The sequence below is a fragment of the Aulonocara stuartgranti genome, assembly GCF_965226115.1.
Source record: "Aulonocara stuartgranti genome assembly, chromosome: 11".
Lineage (NCBI taxonomy): Eukaryota > Metazoa > Chordata > Actinopteri > Cichliformes > Cichlidae > Aulonocara > Aulonocara stuartgranti.
In genome coordinates this window covers 9,229,722-9,246,509 of record NC_138947.1, presented here as the reverse complement: position 1 = coordinate 9,246,509, position 16,788 = coordinate 9,229,722, and the positions used below count along the sequence as shown (strand labels likewise).

Genomic DNA, 16,788 nt, shown 5'->3' with positions numbered 1-16,788 from the left:
ATTGTTATACCACTGAATGCACAAACCTGTATAGTTGTTTTGTTTTTTTGTCATATGTGATCAGTGAACTGTTTTGTCTCCTTATAGAATGTATATACCTCTCATTGTCACATATGCCAAATCTCCCAAAGCCCAGACGACCACTGGCGCCTGTTGTGAAATCCAATAAGTTAAGCCCTCCAAATGTCTCCACTTCCCTGTCATCCTTTATGAGTCATAACATTGAGAGCCAATTTTAGTCACAGTCCAAGCTTAAATGACACTGCTAACAGGGGGAAACGCGGCAACCATATATGACAGTTGGCTTCACTGAACTAAAAACAAAAAGCATTAACACAGAGGGTAGACTAAGTAAAGCAGGCAGTCCATTTATAAAACTGACTCATTAAATCTGATGTATTAGGACTGAAGTGGTTGAAAAGAACTAGTAAGTAGGTAAAATGTATTTATTCAGCACTTTTCACAGGTAAAAATTGTTTCACATTAAAAAACCAGAAATAAAAATAAAATAATAATATAAAACAATAAAATAAAAACATAAAGCAACAAGTTCATTAAAAGATTGTCTGTATAGAAACGTCTTCAGCTGCTTTTTAAAAGAGTCATGTGGAGTCTGTACAGATGGTGGAAGAGAATCCCACAACCTCTGTGCCACTGCCTGCAAAGCCCGATCACCACGAATTTTGAAACTAGTACATGTGACCTACAGCAACCTCTGACCTGAAGACCTAAGTGTTTGGGAAGAAGAACGAGCTTTCAACAGGTCAGAGATATACCGGGGAACTGACTATGTAGAGCTAAAAGTTAAGTTAAAACGAAAAATTTAAAGTGAAATCTAAAATTTTACTGGCAGTCAATAAAAATAAGCCAAAACTCGAGTAATATGCAATCTAAATGTATTTTATGATGTCTACATTATATTGCTAAAGGTCTAAAAAACCTCATAACTATGGGGAAGGACAGTGGTTTACTGGTAGTACACGTGCTGTAGCATGTGTTTAGCACGCCCCTGCTGTCACTGTCCGTCTGGTGTCAACCAACAAGGGTTAACGTCGTCTTTTGAATTTATTTTTGGACAAACCTTCCTTGACAACCAACCTTAGGCATACAGCTCTTAACAGCTTTGATAATTACACATGAATAGTCCGCATTGGTGCCACTGACCGTGTAAAAAGGCTGCATGCTGTAACTTTGATAATGGCCAATAACAACGTTAATTAACAATAAGCCTGCAACAGCTGTGTCACTCTCAAAATAATAGGCCTACACGTTTATCTGTGACCATGCCGGAACACCCAAGGGTACGCAGTCCAGAACATAACAGAAGCAAGGTGTCCCAGGATGAATTCCCAACTTATTATGCAACTCCACTATAAAACACGCGGCACGCAACAAGTCAGTCTCATCCAGGAGCCGAGAGGAGAGAAGCACAGAGAACACAAGCGCTGTAACTAGAGCTCTTCTTTCCACTCCAGAGAATTTAAGCAAAGGTAACTGCTCAGTGCTTTATGTCTTGTAGCCTCGGGTGCTGTAGGCTTAACTGCTGTTTAGTCAGCTCTTGATTTTTCAAACTTTGTGCCTACTAGAAATGGACTTCATCCTGCCACCCACTATGCCAGCTGGTGGTATCCCCTGGGAGAAGGTTTTACCACCTCTTATTCCACGGCTCAACGGGACTTATGGACAATATAATTGGTCCCCAAAATTAATCATTCCAGAGACTGATAATGCCAGCTCTGCAGAGGTAGGTCACTTAATTTATTTACATTTTATACTAACATATGTTAGTATAAATTGTCCATGGTTCTCATTTTAACTCATTTTACACTGTGAACCACATACCCACTTAAGGTCAGGCTGTGGTGTAAAACCTTTGAAACTCCCCTTTCTGTCAATGTAAAGAGGTTTAACCAGCAGATATCCCTGATTTATCTTAGTATAAGAAAAAAAAAGAATTTAAACAATACATCTGATAAAGAAATCCTGCTGTAGTAAATGTAAGACATCTGTCATCAAGGCTCTTAAATTGTAAAAATTTAATGTGTAAAATTACAGAAAGAGTCCTGGTTGCTCATTGCACAGACTGTCCTGTAATAGTAACACTTTTTGCTTATTCATAGATTTATCTATTTTTAATACTTTAGTGGAGAAATAATGGCCACGGGGGAGGTATTTATCAGGAGTAAAAGCTGTTAAACCACCAAAAATACAGGTAAAAGTACACAAAAAAAGTGTCCCCTCCACATTTTCAAAAGAAGTTCAGTGGATCAGACTGGAGTCTTTGTCAGGCCAATTCTGGCCCCTGGACATGTTTGACAACCCCTGGCTTAAAGTAAAAGGGAAAAAAAGGAGTCCTTTACATTTTTCTGAGCTTTCAGTCAGATCCACGTCTTATTGAAAAGCTGTTTTCAGTTTCCCCACACTGAAATATGGTTAAGGATATCTACTGAGTGCAGGCTGCTGTAAGGAACTTTATGTCTTGTTTAATCATGCAGAAGTGTTGACTCCTGTTGTTAGGTAACCTGTGATGACAGCGGATTTACAGTTCAAGTTGATGTGAAACATTTCAACCCAGAGGACCTGATCGTCAAAGTCATAGGAGACTTTGTAGAAGTGCAAGGAAAGCATGAAGAGAGAAAGGTTGGTATGCTGAGGTACATGGATATTTTTTCTCCATTTTTGTGCTACACATCTCACTTCTCATCTCTTTTGTGTTAGAAGGACGGTCCTGGATTTACAACACGGCAGTTTAACCGTCGCTACCGCATTCCAAAGGGAGTGGACACCATGGCTTTGGAGTCAGCGGTCTCTCCAGATGGGATCCTTATCATATCTGCACCTATGCTGCACACTCAGAGCTACACACCTCTTACTTAAATTGCATTAACAGACGACACTAAAACCTCTGCCATCCTTACCGTACACAAAAATAAATCAGCGGAAGCCTTTATGGTCACACTGACAAAAATGGCAATAACTTCAAGCTCCTGCACTCGCAGCAGAACTTGGTATGTGCCAAAGCACACATCTGCTCTGTTCCTGGCACAGTTCTAATGTTCCCTGCACTCCAAGGTTTGTATATACTGCTCTGCTAATACTCAATGTTACATAATGTTTCAAGTAACCACTCTACTTTGTAAATATTCTCTGTTAGCATTTCCAACTCCTGCTTTTTGTGTGCAACTTTTGTACATGCACAGTGTTGTGAATAATAATCCACCGAGACACATCTCCAACCTTTATTGTAGAAAAATGTCCTCAAAAATATAAATTAACTTTATTTCTTTATAAAATAAAAAATAAATAAATGTGACTACACAAACTGTCTCTTGATGTTCTTCAAGTAACTTGTTGCTCTTCCACAAATTCATTTAAGATGGAGTCCACCTCACTAACAAAAAACAAACAAAACAACAACAACAACATAAAAAAAAAAAATCATTCTTTTTCTGGCAATCGACTCTATTTACATGACTGTCAATTGATTCCAATAGATTATAAGAAAAAATTAATGCTAGAAATATAAACAGGAAAGGATTCTAATCATTACAGTAATGGTGATAATCTAATTCAGTTTTACCTGATCTGCTCCTTCACCCATTTTCTCTGTTTGCGAAGAACTTGTAACAGAGGATCATCTCCAAACTCTTTTTCATCTGAATCTAAAACAAAAAGTTTAATCTGAGTGAGAGGACAGATACTACAATATTATAAGCTTATCCTTAAAAAAGGAATGAGATAACAGTTTTTTTCTATGTTAATTCCCATAACACACACAAAAAAAAAAACAACACCAACAAAAAAAACTGTTGTAGGGTTTTTGAACTAAAAAGTTAAAATATGGGAAAAAGCATCTATTTATGTAATCACCGCAGCTGTTTACGGGCTAAAGATTGGTGCCTCTTGCCACCATAAGCTTACCTTCGGCCTCTTGCAGCAGCTGTGAAATGACCTCCATAGAGTTCAGGGCATTGCTTGGAGGAATTGGCGGTGGTGAAGGTGCAGAGACGGTGCAGGAAGGAGAATCAGATGAAACAGGAATCTTTTTTGGAGAAGAGGAATCCACCGTAGGAAACAGTACCTCTGAAACTACCTGTTAAGGTCAAATGAAAACACCCCAGTTAATGCATATTAATTACCTTGATCACATTGAACCTTATGACTAGTGTGGCATCTAAAAAAGATGTGCGGACATGCATAGTGAAGGTAGACCTGTAATTATATTCAATAAAAACTTGTGTGTATTTTATTTAAATACTTCATATACAGTCTTCTAAAGACCAGATCTGTCAGTGGCCTTTACAAATGATTAATTAAGATTTGTAAACAATCATAAATTGCCAAAGTCTGAGAACAAACAGACAGCTTTCTTTCACTTTATCAAATATACTGCAGAGATGTCACAAATGTGGGAGAAGAGAAAAACCAGAAAAGACCAAATATGCACACAGCCTCTGTGGCTTCAAATAAAGAAATAACACTGAACATTTGCATGTTTACCTGTCCTAATGCATTGCGGATAGGAGATGCTGGTGGTTCATGATCACCAGCACAGCTTTCACTGGGAAGCTCCTGTCTTCTCTCTGGTTGCTGCTGCTCTTTACATGATGTGACCTTTTTGGGAAGCTTTTGATGTAATGAATTCCTGTTTGTGAAGAATAAATCCCACAAAATGTTAACGGTATCAAACACATATTTTTTTATCACTAAGACTTTTAAACAGTGCCCATATTTCAATAATTCACCTTGCTGATTTCTTTTGCTGTCTAGCGAGTGCTGCTTCCTCCTTCCCATTTACCTCTGATTGCTTCATCCCCATTTTCTTTTTCTTGTTCTTCTCAGACATTTTTTGGTGATCAGGCCACTCTCTCTCAGATGGCGCAGGTAGAGTGAGTGACACGCGTTCACAAAGAGTTAATTCTCCAAGGCTTTCGGGGACTTGGGTCTTTTTGTGAAGAACTTTGGTTTGTGACTCGTCTAACCTTTGTGAAATGCTCTGGTGCACTTTGGCATGAGATGACTGGATGGGACATGGCAAGACGTCACAGAGAAAATGCATGTGGGAAGGAACATGGGCAATGCTCTGCAGCTGAGGGACTGAACCAGAAACATTGATGGTGGGGAATAGCGAAGGGCCTGGAGCTGGGGGACAGAACCTCTGGGCCTCAGTGGTTTCTGGCTGGGCATCAGTGATGTGTGAATGAGTATCTCTTTGTGAGAATTGAGGGGGTTGGGTACCCTGCTGTTCCTGAAGAGCAAATTAATGTTATTCTGTAAATTTGTGCAAAGAATATGGATAATGTAACAAACAGTTTGATTCCAACCTTGTAAGCTTGTTCACTGATGGAGGGATAGCTTAACCTCATGGACTGCCAACCAAATGCATGAGGACTGGAGGCTTGCACAGACAGGGGCCTCTCTCTGGCTTGTTCCATTTTCCTCCTTAAACGCCACTGGAACAATATGTCTTCCTCTGGACGGGTAGGAGGCACCAAAGAAGGCATGACAGATTTTTGGAAGGACACACCATGAGCTGAGTCTGAGCTGGCCTTTGCTGTAAATGTTAACACACAGTTTAAAACACAGCAGCACGCAAAATAGAATCTGTCTATAAATAACAAAAGGTATTCTAGTCCACACTCTTCCCCTACCAGTAGTATTTTTGAATAAACTGGGAATCAAAGGTTGCTTCACTGGCTCATCTATACTGATGGGAGAGGAGAAATCTGAGCATCCCAGCCCCTCTGAGCTGACAGGGACAGATCCATCACTCACAGAACATTCACTGTTAGAAAAAAAAAAAGTTACTACAACTGAAGCCATTTATCTTTAATATTGCTCAACAGTTTTTATACCCCCTCAGAAGAAGTCTGCTGGCCTTTTCTTGAAGGTGCAGGATCTCCCTGTCATCAAATTCACCCTGTGATGTGTCGGACAAAAGCTGGGAAACAAAAAACATGTTTTTTCATATAAAGACTTGCAATACCGTGTAAATAAATCCTCCCAAATAAATAAACACGTTTGCAGGATTTTAATTAAAAGGGTAATGCATTTGTTCTTAGCAGGCTGAACAACGTGTCAAATCTGGTTGCATAAACGGCGACTTCCCAGGCATTTAATAAACACATAGACTTCCAAATGGAGTGTGGTGCTGAAATGGAAATGTTTATATGCAAACTTAGTCGAAATAAAGTGTTGCTTCTGCAGACAATCAGAATCCCAGGCACTTTGGACATGTGTGGTGTAAATCAAGGGACAATGTAAACCCTATAATCCACTGTGACAGCATACACAAACAATAAAAACTGAATAATTGGTGGTGCCTTTCCCCCCATCTTATGGATCTGTTTTTTTTTTTCCAAGAAACAGAAGCAGATTTGCTACAAAAATTGATACATTATGGCTTATTTCTTCTTAGCTTATAAATACAACTCACACTATTGGATCCTCTGTAGGGAGAAGGGGATCTGTTATGGTCACGCCGTGCAGATGGATCATAAAGAGCAGCATCCTGGTCCTCTTTCAGAAGTTGGATAACATCTTTTCAGAGAAATACAGTACACAGAAGGATTCGATAGAATTAAGCAGCTGGTAACGGGGAATAAAATACACCAATGACTGTAAATATAGTGCACCTTCGTCTGTTGTTTTAGTTGGTGTTGAACTGCTGAGAGATGAATGTGACATCCACCAAAAAGGTGCCTGCTCTTCTCCACTGGCAGAGGCCACCTGATGGCGCTCCTCTCGACTCTGTGGCTGACCATGGCGAAAACGCTCTACATATCTGACAAAGCAAAGGTCAGATTTAGTTAAAAGAAGTCACATGCAAAATGAAATAAAAATAATCTGGGTCACTATGACATTGTCATCTAATCATGAAAAATTGTCACTGTGAAACTATTTTTTAGTTCTGTTTAAGAAAATTACAGAAGGCATTAAAACATACTTTGCCAGCAAAGAATCCTCCTGGCATCCTTGAACTTGGGAAACACTGGAATTCCCCCTTTTTCCAGATTTTTTGGGTTCGTCCATGTCAGATAAGGCAGTATTTCTATCAGGAGAGAATTCAAAGACAGTGGAGGCCTGGGACTCTTTAAGAACAGGTTGTCCATCAATGGAGGAAAAACGGTCATGCTTCTTAGACAGCTGCTGGCTCTCTTGGTTTAGATTATGTAACTTTGTTCTGGATTGCTGGTTTAAACGTACAGGACTTAGTGTCTGCAAGAAGAACAAAAAGGATAGATAGATAGATAGATAGATAGATAGATAGATAGATAGATAGATAGCACAATGAGAATCTGTTTTTCTTGCAGTATATTAACTGTTTTTGAAAATAAAACATACAGTTTTTTTCTCTTTCTTTGAAAGGGGTTGGTTGCTGGATGGGTGGTAGTGTGCCGTCCTCACTTTCGGTGCTGGTGGGAAGGGATTCTGCTTTGTGAGCACAGGTCCACTGTAAGAAGAACACATATTACCAACTATAACTTCTTCTGTTTAGGGTGCTACAAAATGTGTCATTAGATCCTCACCTGGAATTCATAGCAACCTTTGGAGGTGACCGATGAGACATCAACGACCACAAGAAAGCACACACAGTTTCAACGTGGGCTTGGTTTACCTCGGGCACCCCAAATCATATCTGGACTGAGGTGTTAATCTGAGTGGGTTACTTAGCTAACAAAAAGACGATGCCCCCATTACTGAACTCTTCCGAGTTTACTTGTCTACACACAAAGTTACTTCAAATGCCAGAAATTCCCTTTAAGAATATAAATTACGCTTCTCCGTTAGGCTCTATGAACATCTATTTATCATTCAAATTTCACGTTCTGACTAAAAACATAGTAACTTCGCGTTTATTTTACAAACCCACCACATTCTCGATGAAAGTGGAAGAGAGCTTTTGTTGTGTATCCCGAACGTTATTTACTACACGACATACAGCCAATAGGGAACGAATTAAAAATGATTGATATAACATTTGACCAATCATATAGGCGGCCCGGTTTGCACAGGCACCAATCAGCTAATAGGAAATTGGCAGCGCGCGGAAGAGGAAAGTCTAGTAAGGGTATGCGTTTGTCAAAAATAAGCTAAGTTAGCAACAGTAGTTTGGCCATTACTCCACAAACCTTGGTATAAATCATAAACGACTATTGTGCTGTATCTTTCTATTAACTATATGGAAGTCGATAGGGATAACCGTTATTTGCTTAATGGTTTTAATAGCTAAACGTAAATAACGTTCTATAGCTTAACTGTTAACCAGTGGTTACGGCTAATGCAGCTAACTGTTTGTAAACGGTACTACACAGCTAGCTTGGCTAACGGCGCCGTTAGCAAGGAATCAAACATAATTTATTGTAAATCTAAATAATCGAAACAGCAAAAGTGTGGTTTTAAAAGTCCGTCAGTTCCCACGGGGTGTTTATAGAAAGGCGGACACAATGCAACACGTCAAGATCAAGACGGAAAGGCCAGGTACCAGCAGCTGTCAATATTTCCTTTCCTTTCCTTTTCCGTTTCAGATTTTCCAAATTTTTGTGTGGTATAAATTCTTGTGATTGTTTTGGAGTACATTCGCTTGTAAGCTTGAGTGGTTCGGATTATACAGGATTATACAGGATTCTTAAAAGCTAAGTAATACAGGTGGCGAGTGTCACCTAAAGTGAGTATTGTTGTTGTCATTAATTATTTCATTATTACTTTTGCAGACTTAGACGGGGCTGGTGCACGCAGCAAATTAGAAGCGGTCTTAAAGGGACTGGTAGAGAAGAGTGAAAATGAAAGGTTAGCAAAATTAATTGTTTAGCATATAATTATTACAGAATCGATTTATTCTTAATAACAAAACTAATATAAAGATGTTTTCAGCAGAGAACAAAATGAAGGTGACCCAGGAAAATTGTCAGCAGACTCTTTGAACAAGTATGGACCAGTGATTTTGGTTTTATTTAGTTTTTAATGATCTGCTAATATAATATTTTACAATTGGGTGTGCTGATTCAATGATTTTATTTAAACATTTATTTTTTAATTGCAATTTATGCATATTCCACCTGTTGTCTCTAGGGATTTATCGCCAACATCGGCTGGAAAAAGGCAAGTGTTTATGTTTTAATTAAACTCGACTTGTCAGTAACTTTTTTCTATTTAGTAAGTAAAATTTTATTTATATAGCACCTTCCAAAACAAAGATCACAAAGTGCTTCACAAAGAAATACCAGGGCATTCAAAACAGGGTATATTTAGACTTTTTTTTTATCTGTCTGTCTGGAAATGAAAATATAATTTTACATAAATTGTATGAGAAATTACTTTGAATCTCTTTTAAGCTCCAAAAATATATTTCTTAAAAAAACATTTCTTTTGCAGACCGTCGGCTCGATTTCCACAGCACCGGAGAAAGAAGCGAAAAGAGATGGATGAGAGCATTCCAGAAAGCAATCAGCATAAGCAAAGTAAATGAATGAAAAATGATTGGAATTTTTCTTTGATGTACCTTGGTTACTGTGTAACCATCTTGTCTGTTGCACTTGTGACCATTTTCTTACCTTTAATTAATTTCTCTCTTGTTCTGCCTTTACTAGATGCTTACGTTATTAAGTTGTTTGACCGCAGTGTAGATCTGGCTCAGTTCAACACCGCCACCCCACTGTATCCTATCTGCCGTGCATGGATGAGGAATAATCCTTCTGTTCGAGAACCAGCTGCTTCCCCCAGCTCCCCACAGGGCATGGTAGAGGAAGAGGTGGGGTCATAAATGGACAAGCTGCTGGAGGTTTTATTCAAATGTGCAACCAACAAATGCACAAAAAAACACAGGGGCACATTGATTTAAATTTAAACTTATCTCTTACATCTATGGTAACTTAAAATGAGGTCTTTTAAATTTTGCTAATGTGGAACTTTGCAGGGTAGAGTGTAAGGGCCCTTTCTCATAGGATGTGGCACGCGCAGCTCTGCGCTCTTAACCCCATTCATTTCTATTGCTTGCGCCACACATTAACGTTGTACCGCTGTGCCAACCAAAGCTCTGAGCAAAGCACAGCCCAAGCGTGCCAGCGAGGGGTACTCATGCATGCAGCGATCAAAGTTCAAACAAGTTGGACTTTGACCACTGCGTGTTGTGACTTACCTTCACGTGACCAATAGAAACGATGGCTACAGCTGCTCTAAGTTTAACCAAATAATGAAGGGAAACATTCTGTGCGTATCTGAGTTCTGTGAATTTTTTGGCACAGGTTTATGTGCATATATAGTGATCTATAGAGCCTTTGAGTAAGTAATTAATTTCAACGACTCTGGGAGCCTAAGAGGAAAGCAGTGTTGAGGAAACGACACACTCTTCACTAGTAGGAGAGTTACAAAGCTTGTTCTGACGATATGTCAGAGACAAGTCAGAGACATACATGTTTTGAAATGAAAAGGAGCAGACGCATCTAGTGTATGTAGAGCGGCCACAAAAGATGACACACAATCAGGGCGCAGTAACCAGTGCAACACAAATTTGGGGTCCTTCGCTCTAGTTAGCGGTTAGCACAGGTCATGCCACATCTACTATTAAAGGGTCTTATCTCTTTTGCAGTCTCATAATTTGATTATTATTAATATTTCACAAGGTCTAATGTAATTAAATTAATTGTTTTCAAAGTAACTGCAGTACGCTGTGTGCCAAACTATTGTCTCCTTTTGTTTTCCCTAGTGCAAATGTAACTGACTTGTTACACATGTTTTAATCAACGTTATCTGAATAAGACATAATGAAACTGTTTTTAATGGATGATCCCTACAGTGACAATATTTTTGAGTGAGGTTGTTTGTGAGACGAAATGGTGCATAAAATGTATTTGAAACCTGATTGAATCTGGTTGTGTACTCGTACTTTTGTTTTAGTCAATGCCTCCCCAAAAACAAAATGGCATGTTATGGCATCAATAAGTATTGTTATTGGAAATAAGGGTTTAGCAGTAATCTTTTTTTTTTTTTTGCCCTAGGTTACAGACACAATCAACGGTAAAGGTCAGAATGTGTACCGACTTCCTCCTCCGACCGCCTGTCCAGTCAACTCCTCTGGTGAACCCATCAATCTCAGGATCCCACCTACTGAAAAACCAACTGTTACCAAGGTTCTTGTATAATATGCCTTTCACCAAAGTTATTATTGCATTGTGATTTGTTTAATTTTACAGATCTGTTCATACATGAAGGTCTTCAGGTAGTAAGACAAAACCATGAATTTTAACTACCTCTCTTTTCACAGTTGACAGATGTTGCTGTGTCAGGTTCTCTCATATGTGACCACATGGAACGTTGGAAAAAGATAAGGCAAAAGTATGTTTTTCTTGAAAAGTCATTTATGACAAAAAATAATATGTTCTTGGTTTGAAATGATTTAGTCACACACTGTAAACAACTAACTTTGTTCAAGGCTTCACCTCTGGACGTACTTATTCAGATGTTATTAATTCTTTAGGGAGAAAGGGGTGTAACACTAATGACCAGGTACAAATGAGTGAAGGCAAACGTCAAATCTTTTAATGGATAATGAAAAGTTTTTACAGTGTGATTTACCACAAGAGGACAGCAACAGGCTGAATAGAGCTAACAAAGAAATGAATAAATGAGGCTCTGAGCTGTTTTGACTAACTGTGGAAATCCAAATTATAAGATTAATAGATTATGTAATACATGTTTAAAATAATAAATTAATATTTAATCGTCTAAACATAAACATAAATAGCATTTTTTTTTAAACAAAAAACTATTTTTTCCTTGTTATGTCAAGGTGTCAGCTCAGCATAGAGCTGTGTGTGGTACTGTGGTACAACCAATGTGCCTGTGAAGTAAAACTGCCTCACAAAAACAACATTTGTCAATAACAGACAGTGTAGTTATTCTATGCATTTTTTTAATATAAAGGATTTGAAGTATTCCTGAAAGACACCTATATGTTATCTGATCATATTTGGGCTCAAACAGGTGGATTTGTGAAGTTAGTCATTGCACCTTTCACAGTTTGATTTCACAGCTTGTGCAAAGCCAGCCAGTCAGCATGTTCAGTGACTCTAGAAAGTCAAAAGAAAGAAAGAAAAGATAAAACAAGGGCACAGGTTTTACAATAGACTGAGCCATGGATATTGAAATGTAAAAATATGACCTTCAATAATGCTCAGACTTAAAGTTCATCTGCCAGTGTTTACTCTGTTCAGTGTCTTTGGTGATTGACGAGCTGTCGTCTTGTGGGTATGAAGTAGTCTTTGTCATGGGACCCAAAATATAGCTTTGCAAAGTTTGATCCTCCATGAGTGCCACCTGCTGTTTAATAACTTTATTGAATTAAGAAGGGAGACTAAACAGTAAAATTTAGTATGTGCCTGTTTCATTTGGAAACAGCTGGACAAAAGGAGCGATCACAGTTGAGCAGTTGTATTAAAATTACTTCAAAAGGCTGGCTCATAAAAATTGAACATTTAGCCCACCTCTGAACTACCATTCCTCCTCCTTCTAATATTGTTATTGCTGGATGAAAACTGTGTATGTATGAATTTTCAGTTAGAAATGTTCAAAATCAGATTTTGTTATGTAGCAAGCATCATGTATGAAAGTTTTTATGAATCTTTTAAGAAGGAAAATAATATAATTTCAGTTTATTTCAAGGAAAAGGTAAAAGGTGCACAATTGAACTATTTCTTTTTTCTTTTCTTTTTTTCCATAGATGGAAGGAGTGCTCCAACAAGAATCAATTAAGATACAGTGAGAGCATAAAGGTCCTTAAGGAAATGAAGGAGCTCTATGATCACTGACTGGCTACTCTGTAGCTCTCCAGTACAGAGAGGACTTTGTTGGAAAGAAGCAGTCAGTGCTTGAATACACCTGTTTCTACACAGTCTGACTCATAGAAAAGCGTGTACATTTTTTTTTTTATTAATTTGTAAAAATCTAGTGTATACATCTAACTGTTTCATCAGTAGTACTTTCCAGACACAATGACTTGTAAAATCTCAAGATTAATGAAATGTGTATTAAAGTGCTTTAATATAAATCTCTTCCACTTTTAGTTTTACTTCTTTAATCTTGGCATGTGTTAACGCGCATCCTGCAGGTAATGAGGTATATATCATGACTCATTCTTTCATTTGTATTCACGTCACACTTATAATAGTCATTGATGAAGTACCAAAACCTGCTTATGTCTTAAAATTTGCATGTCATTTTGTATAGAGTAAAATACACAAGTGTGCAAAATTCTTGAGCCACTTTTCATAAACTTTATATTTCGGACTCTCTTAGGCAAGCTTTCTTGTCATTTCTTTAAGTAGTCTCCAGGTGTAGTTCTCCAGGCTTCTTGAAGAACATTCAAATCTCTACTTGGGATGTTAGTTGTCTTTTTCATCTGTTCACTGTCAAGATGATCCCACATTGCTTCAATATTGCTGAGATCTGAGTTCTGGTGAGGCCAGTTCCAATGCCAACAGTTTTTTTTCTATCCAGGTATGCTTTTACTGATACTTTTATCATGCTGAAAAATAACGCTATGAGAATTGCATGCTTTCCAGGTGATATTGCAAGGCGGATCAAAATTTCATGGCACATTTCTGCGTTCATGTTTCAGTTTTGACAAGATCGTCACGGCTACTGGTGGTAATGCAGCACCAAGCCATGGCGGGGCCTCCACTGTGTTTTCTATGCTGAGTGGCTAGAAACACTGTTGTGAGACTCTAGGCCCCCGTCCATGAATATTGACGACCATTTGAACATAAAATGTTCAAATTTGGATTCTTTACTTCGTAAGACCTGTTGTCACTGTTGTTGCTTTTCAGTCTAGTTCTTGTCTAATTTGGCATACCTCTGCCTTTTATCCCTACTTCCCTTCCTTAAGGACGGCTTCTGACAGCTACCCCTACACTGAGACCATTTCTGATGAAGTTTCAGTGAACAGTAGATGGATCAACTGAAGGGTCCAATACATCTCTCAGGTCCTGTGTCAGGTGTCCTGTGTCCTGCTCGATGTTTTCCACCAGTTTTTTAAAGACATGACTGTTCATCTTCTGCAAATAGCCTATTTACACCTGCCAATTCATTATTTTTTATTTTTACTTTTAAGGACAAATAATATCACATCTATAGTTCAGAATATCTTAGTTCAGAATATCTTGCCAGCTACAGTTCTTTTGCAAGACTTTGGCACTCACAAGCACAATTACAGGGACACCTGAGAGGGGTGAATGGGAAGAATAGCGTGTTTGTTCTGAATCAGTGTGGTGCTTTATTATTATGTGTTAAGCAGGTTAACCAGTTAACCAGGTTCAAGCACAAGGTTGCTTATAAGTGTGCTTGGTGTCAGTGCCCCTTTAGGCCAAAGGTCAATGATTGACTTTATAGTTCTGTCATCTGAGGCCTTGTCTTGTGGATACTTGGGTAATGTGACTAGCAATGGTGAACTGGATTACATGATGGTGAAGGCTGTCTGGGCAGACCTGGAAAACCTAAATGGGAAAATTTAGGAGTGTCTGGCAGATGCCCCAGTCCATAGGGTTTTTCACTCCATGTTTAAGACCTCTATTGCAGAGCCAGCAAGCAGAGGTTGTATTTATAAAGTTATTGGTGCCTGTTGTGGTGGCAACCTAAGGATGAGATGTACTGCTAGGTACTAGTGGTTTACACTGGTCAGGGTAAAGGAGGATTTCTAGGCCTGGTTGACCCTTGGATCTTCTGAAGCAGCAGATGGGTAGTGAAGGGCCAAAAGGGCTGTGGTTTCTGAATTAACAGAAGTAAAAACTTGTGTGAGTAGGTCAGGAGGACTTTCAGCTTACCTCTCAAGGAGATTCTGACAAACTGTTGGGTTAATACCACAAGAAAAAAAAGGGCTTTATTCAGGTCATGTATGGTCAGTAAGGACAGTTGCTGACAAAGACTGTGGAAAGATAACTTTAAGGAACTCCAATTCCCAATCAAGATATCCTCTATGAAGAGGGCCGAGGTTGCTGAGAAGCTCCCCAGTGGCAAGGTGCAAGGTTTGGATTGAGATTCCTCTCGGGATGTTAAAGGCTCTGTGCATTGTCGGTTCTTGAGATCACTTGTGACTTTGGTCACAAGGTGGCAGCATTGTGAAATACAGTAGTTAGAATGTGCACATTGGTCTATTCGGGGCTGGGGCATTTTTGGTCTAGGCAGCCCATCATGATTGTATTTTGTAACTTTGTAATATAGTGTGTTATTTAATTTACTTTAGTTACTGTTCTTACTGACTTGGAGCAACTGTGACCAGTGATTCCTCTGGGATTAATAAAGTACTCTGATTCTGATAGATTAAAATGAAAATTTTCCAATTTCAATTAGATTGATGAAAAGACAGTGAGGGCTTCTAGTACTACTGTTGTTGGTGCATCCTGAACAGCTAACTTCGCATAATCGGACACATTTTTCTTCATCTACTTTTAATTTTGTTTTCTTGTTTGCATTTTTACTGATACCTTTTCACTTTAAAATTTTTTTTCCATCTTTATCAACTACTTCTTCCACGCTAAGTTCTGTTCTACCAGGTGTTCTACACGGATTATATATTTATTCATATTTGTGTGTGGACTGGATCATGTGCTTGGGAGTCTTCAAAAGTTACACACACATCACTGCACACATTTGTCAAGCTTAGTTTATCTTGTGGATTATATTGTACACATTCTTCTCCTTTCTTAAAGGATGGTCCAGTGTATCCCATGCTAAAGGAAGCAATCAAGAGAGCGATGAAGTTCATCCCACAGTAAAAATACATGCAATTAGTAGGGTTATGTTAATTGGTGGCTCTAAATTGCCCATAGGTGTGAATGTGAGTGCAAATGGTTTGTGTTAGCCCTGTGAAAGACTGGCCATATACCAACGGTGTACCCTGCCTCTGTGTGTTACAGTTCAGTATTGATTCTCTTGTTAGGCAAATGCTCTTTAAAACTCTTTTTTTTAGCAAAAACATTTCAATGTTTTTTATCTTTTAGTCTTAGAGTGGTAATGAAACTGACGAGTATCTTTTTATTTACAGTGTTAAAAAAGTGCAATAAGTGTTAATAAATCTATTATTACAGTTTAATGGAAAGTGTTGGGAAGTAACAGAATACATGTACCAATGTTACATATTTAAATATAAAAATATGAGTAACTGTATTCTGCTACAGTTACCGTTTAAAAAGATTATAAGATTATAATTAGAATACAGTTACTTTGTTGAAATAAATTGATTACACAGCGGGCTTTTCTTGTTTCATATGTTAGCCTATCCCCTCTTTAATTTTGGTAATTCCACGCTTTGTTAGAAACCCAAACAAACACGCAATAAGATGCTCTAATGTAAGCGTCCTGTTAATGTTGCCGGAGTCCGTAACACAATTGACCCGGAGCCAGCACAACAAAGCCAGCAGTGCACGGGCAGGAATACATTCTCTACTTGGAAATTCCGACACAATGTCACATTTAAGGAAGAAAGGGATGGGCGAAATCTGACTGTTCAATGCAAACTGTGTTTGCCAGCAACCAAGCTGCTCTCAGGGTCAAAAGACTCCAACTTAAAGACACATCTGGAAGCAAGTTCTTTAAAAAAACAAAAACAACATTAGTTTACTGCAACTACCTTGTTTTAATTGTGGTAGCCACCTGGTTATGAGCCACCTCAGTATCTTCGATGTAGTATTGCTGTGTGATTTATTACTATTACTGAAGGCTACTCGGCACTGAGCTAACATTATTAGTTGGCTTTAGCTGAGGTTAGTTCATAATAGACTGCAGACTGTTAGACTT

General features: G+C 38.5%; 3 protein-coding genes across 5 annotated transcripts; 2 read left to right on the top strand and 1 right to left on the bottom strand.

The window, feature by feature from the left end:
• The first annotated feature begins 1,075 nt into the window (after window positions 1-1,075).
• Window positions 1,076-3,322, top strand: hspb6 (heat shock protein, alpha-crystallin-related, b6). 2 transcript variants are annotated; one of them, XM_082551933.1, is made up of 4 exons: window positions 1,076-1,490; window positions 1,587-1,744; window positions 2,518-2,640; window positions 2,722-3,322. In XM_082551933.1, exons 2-4 carry the CDS (start codon window positions 1,589-1,591, stop codon window positions 2,875-2,877), a joined length of 435 nt encoding a protein of 144 aa, XP_082408059.1. In that variant the 5' UTR covers window positions 1,076-1,490; window positions 1,587-1,588; the 3' UTR covers window positions 2,878-3,322. The 2 variants fall into 2 exon arrangements, with proteins under 2 accessions (XP_082408059.1, XP_082408058.1); XM_082551932.1 differs by having other exon boundaries at window positions 1,104-1,490; window positions 2,719-3,322.
• On the bottom strand, window positions 3,226-8,009 carry proser3 (proline and serine rich 3). Its single transcript, XM_082551928.1, has 14 exons — window positions 7,874-8,009; window positions 7,530-7,546; window positions 7,345-7,453; window positions 6,947-7,218; window positions 6,636-6,784; window positions 6,437-6,540; window positions 5,856-5,941; window positions 5,652-5,785; window positions 5,325-5,554; window positions 4,746-5,248; window positions 4,501-4,645; window positions 3,922-4,093; window positions 3,581-3,662; window positions 3,226-3,391 (listed from the first exon to the last, which is right to left on the bottom strand). The coding sequence occupies exons 1-14, from the start codon at window positions 7,991-7,993 to the stop codon at window positions 3,340-3,342; spliced, it is 2,175 nt and encodes a 724-aa protein (XP_082408054.1). The 5' UTR covers window positions 7,994-8,009; the 3' UTR covers window positions 3,226-3,339.
• Window positions 8,010-8,055: 46 nt separating this feature from the next.
• On the top strand, window positions 8,056-13,045 carry lin37 (lin-37 DREAM MuvB core complex component). 2 transcript variants are annotated; one of them, XM_082551931.1, is made up of 9 exons: window positions 8,056-8,481; window positions 8,715-8,790; window positions 8,878-8,928; window positions 9,073-9,102; window positions 9,376-9,461; window positions 9,591-9,751; window positions 10,998-11,129; window positions 11,264-11,334; window positions 12,719-13,045. In XM_082551931.1, exons 1-9 carry the CDS (start codon window positions 8,448-8,450, stop codon window positions 12,804-12,806), a joined length of 729 nt encoding a protein of 242 aa, XP_082408057.1. In that variant the 5' UTR covers window positions 8,056-8,447; the 3' UTR covers window positions 12,807-13,045. The 2 variants fall into 2 exon arrangements, with proteins under 2 accessions (XP_082408057.1, XP_082408056.1); XM_082551930.1 differs by having other exon boundaries at window positions 8,875-8,928.
• Window positions 13,046-16,788: the final 3,743 nt, after the last annotated feature.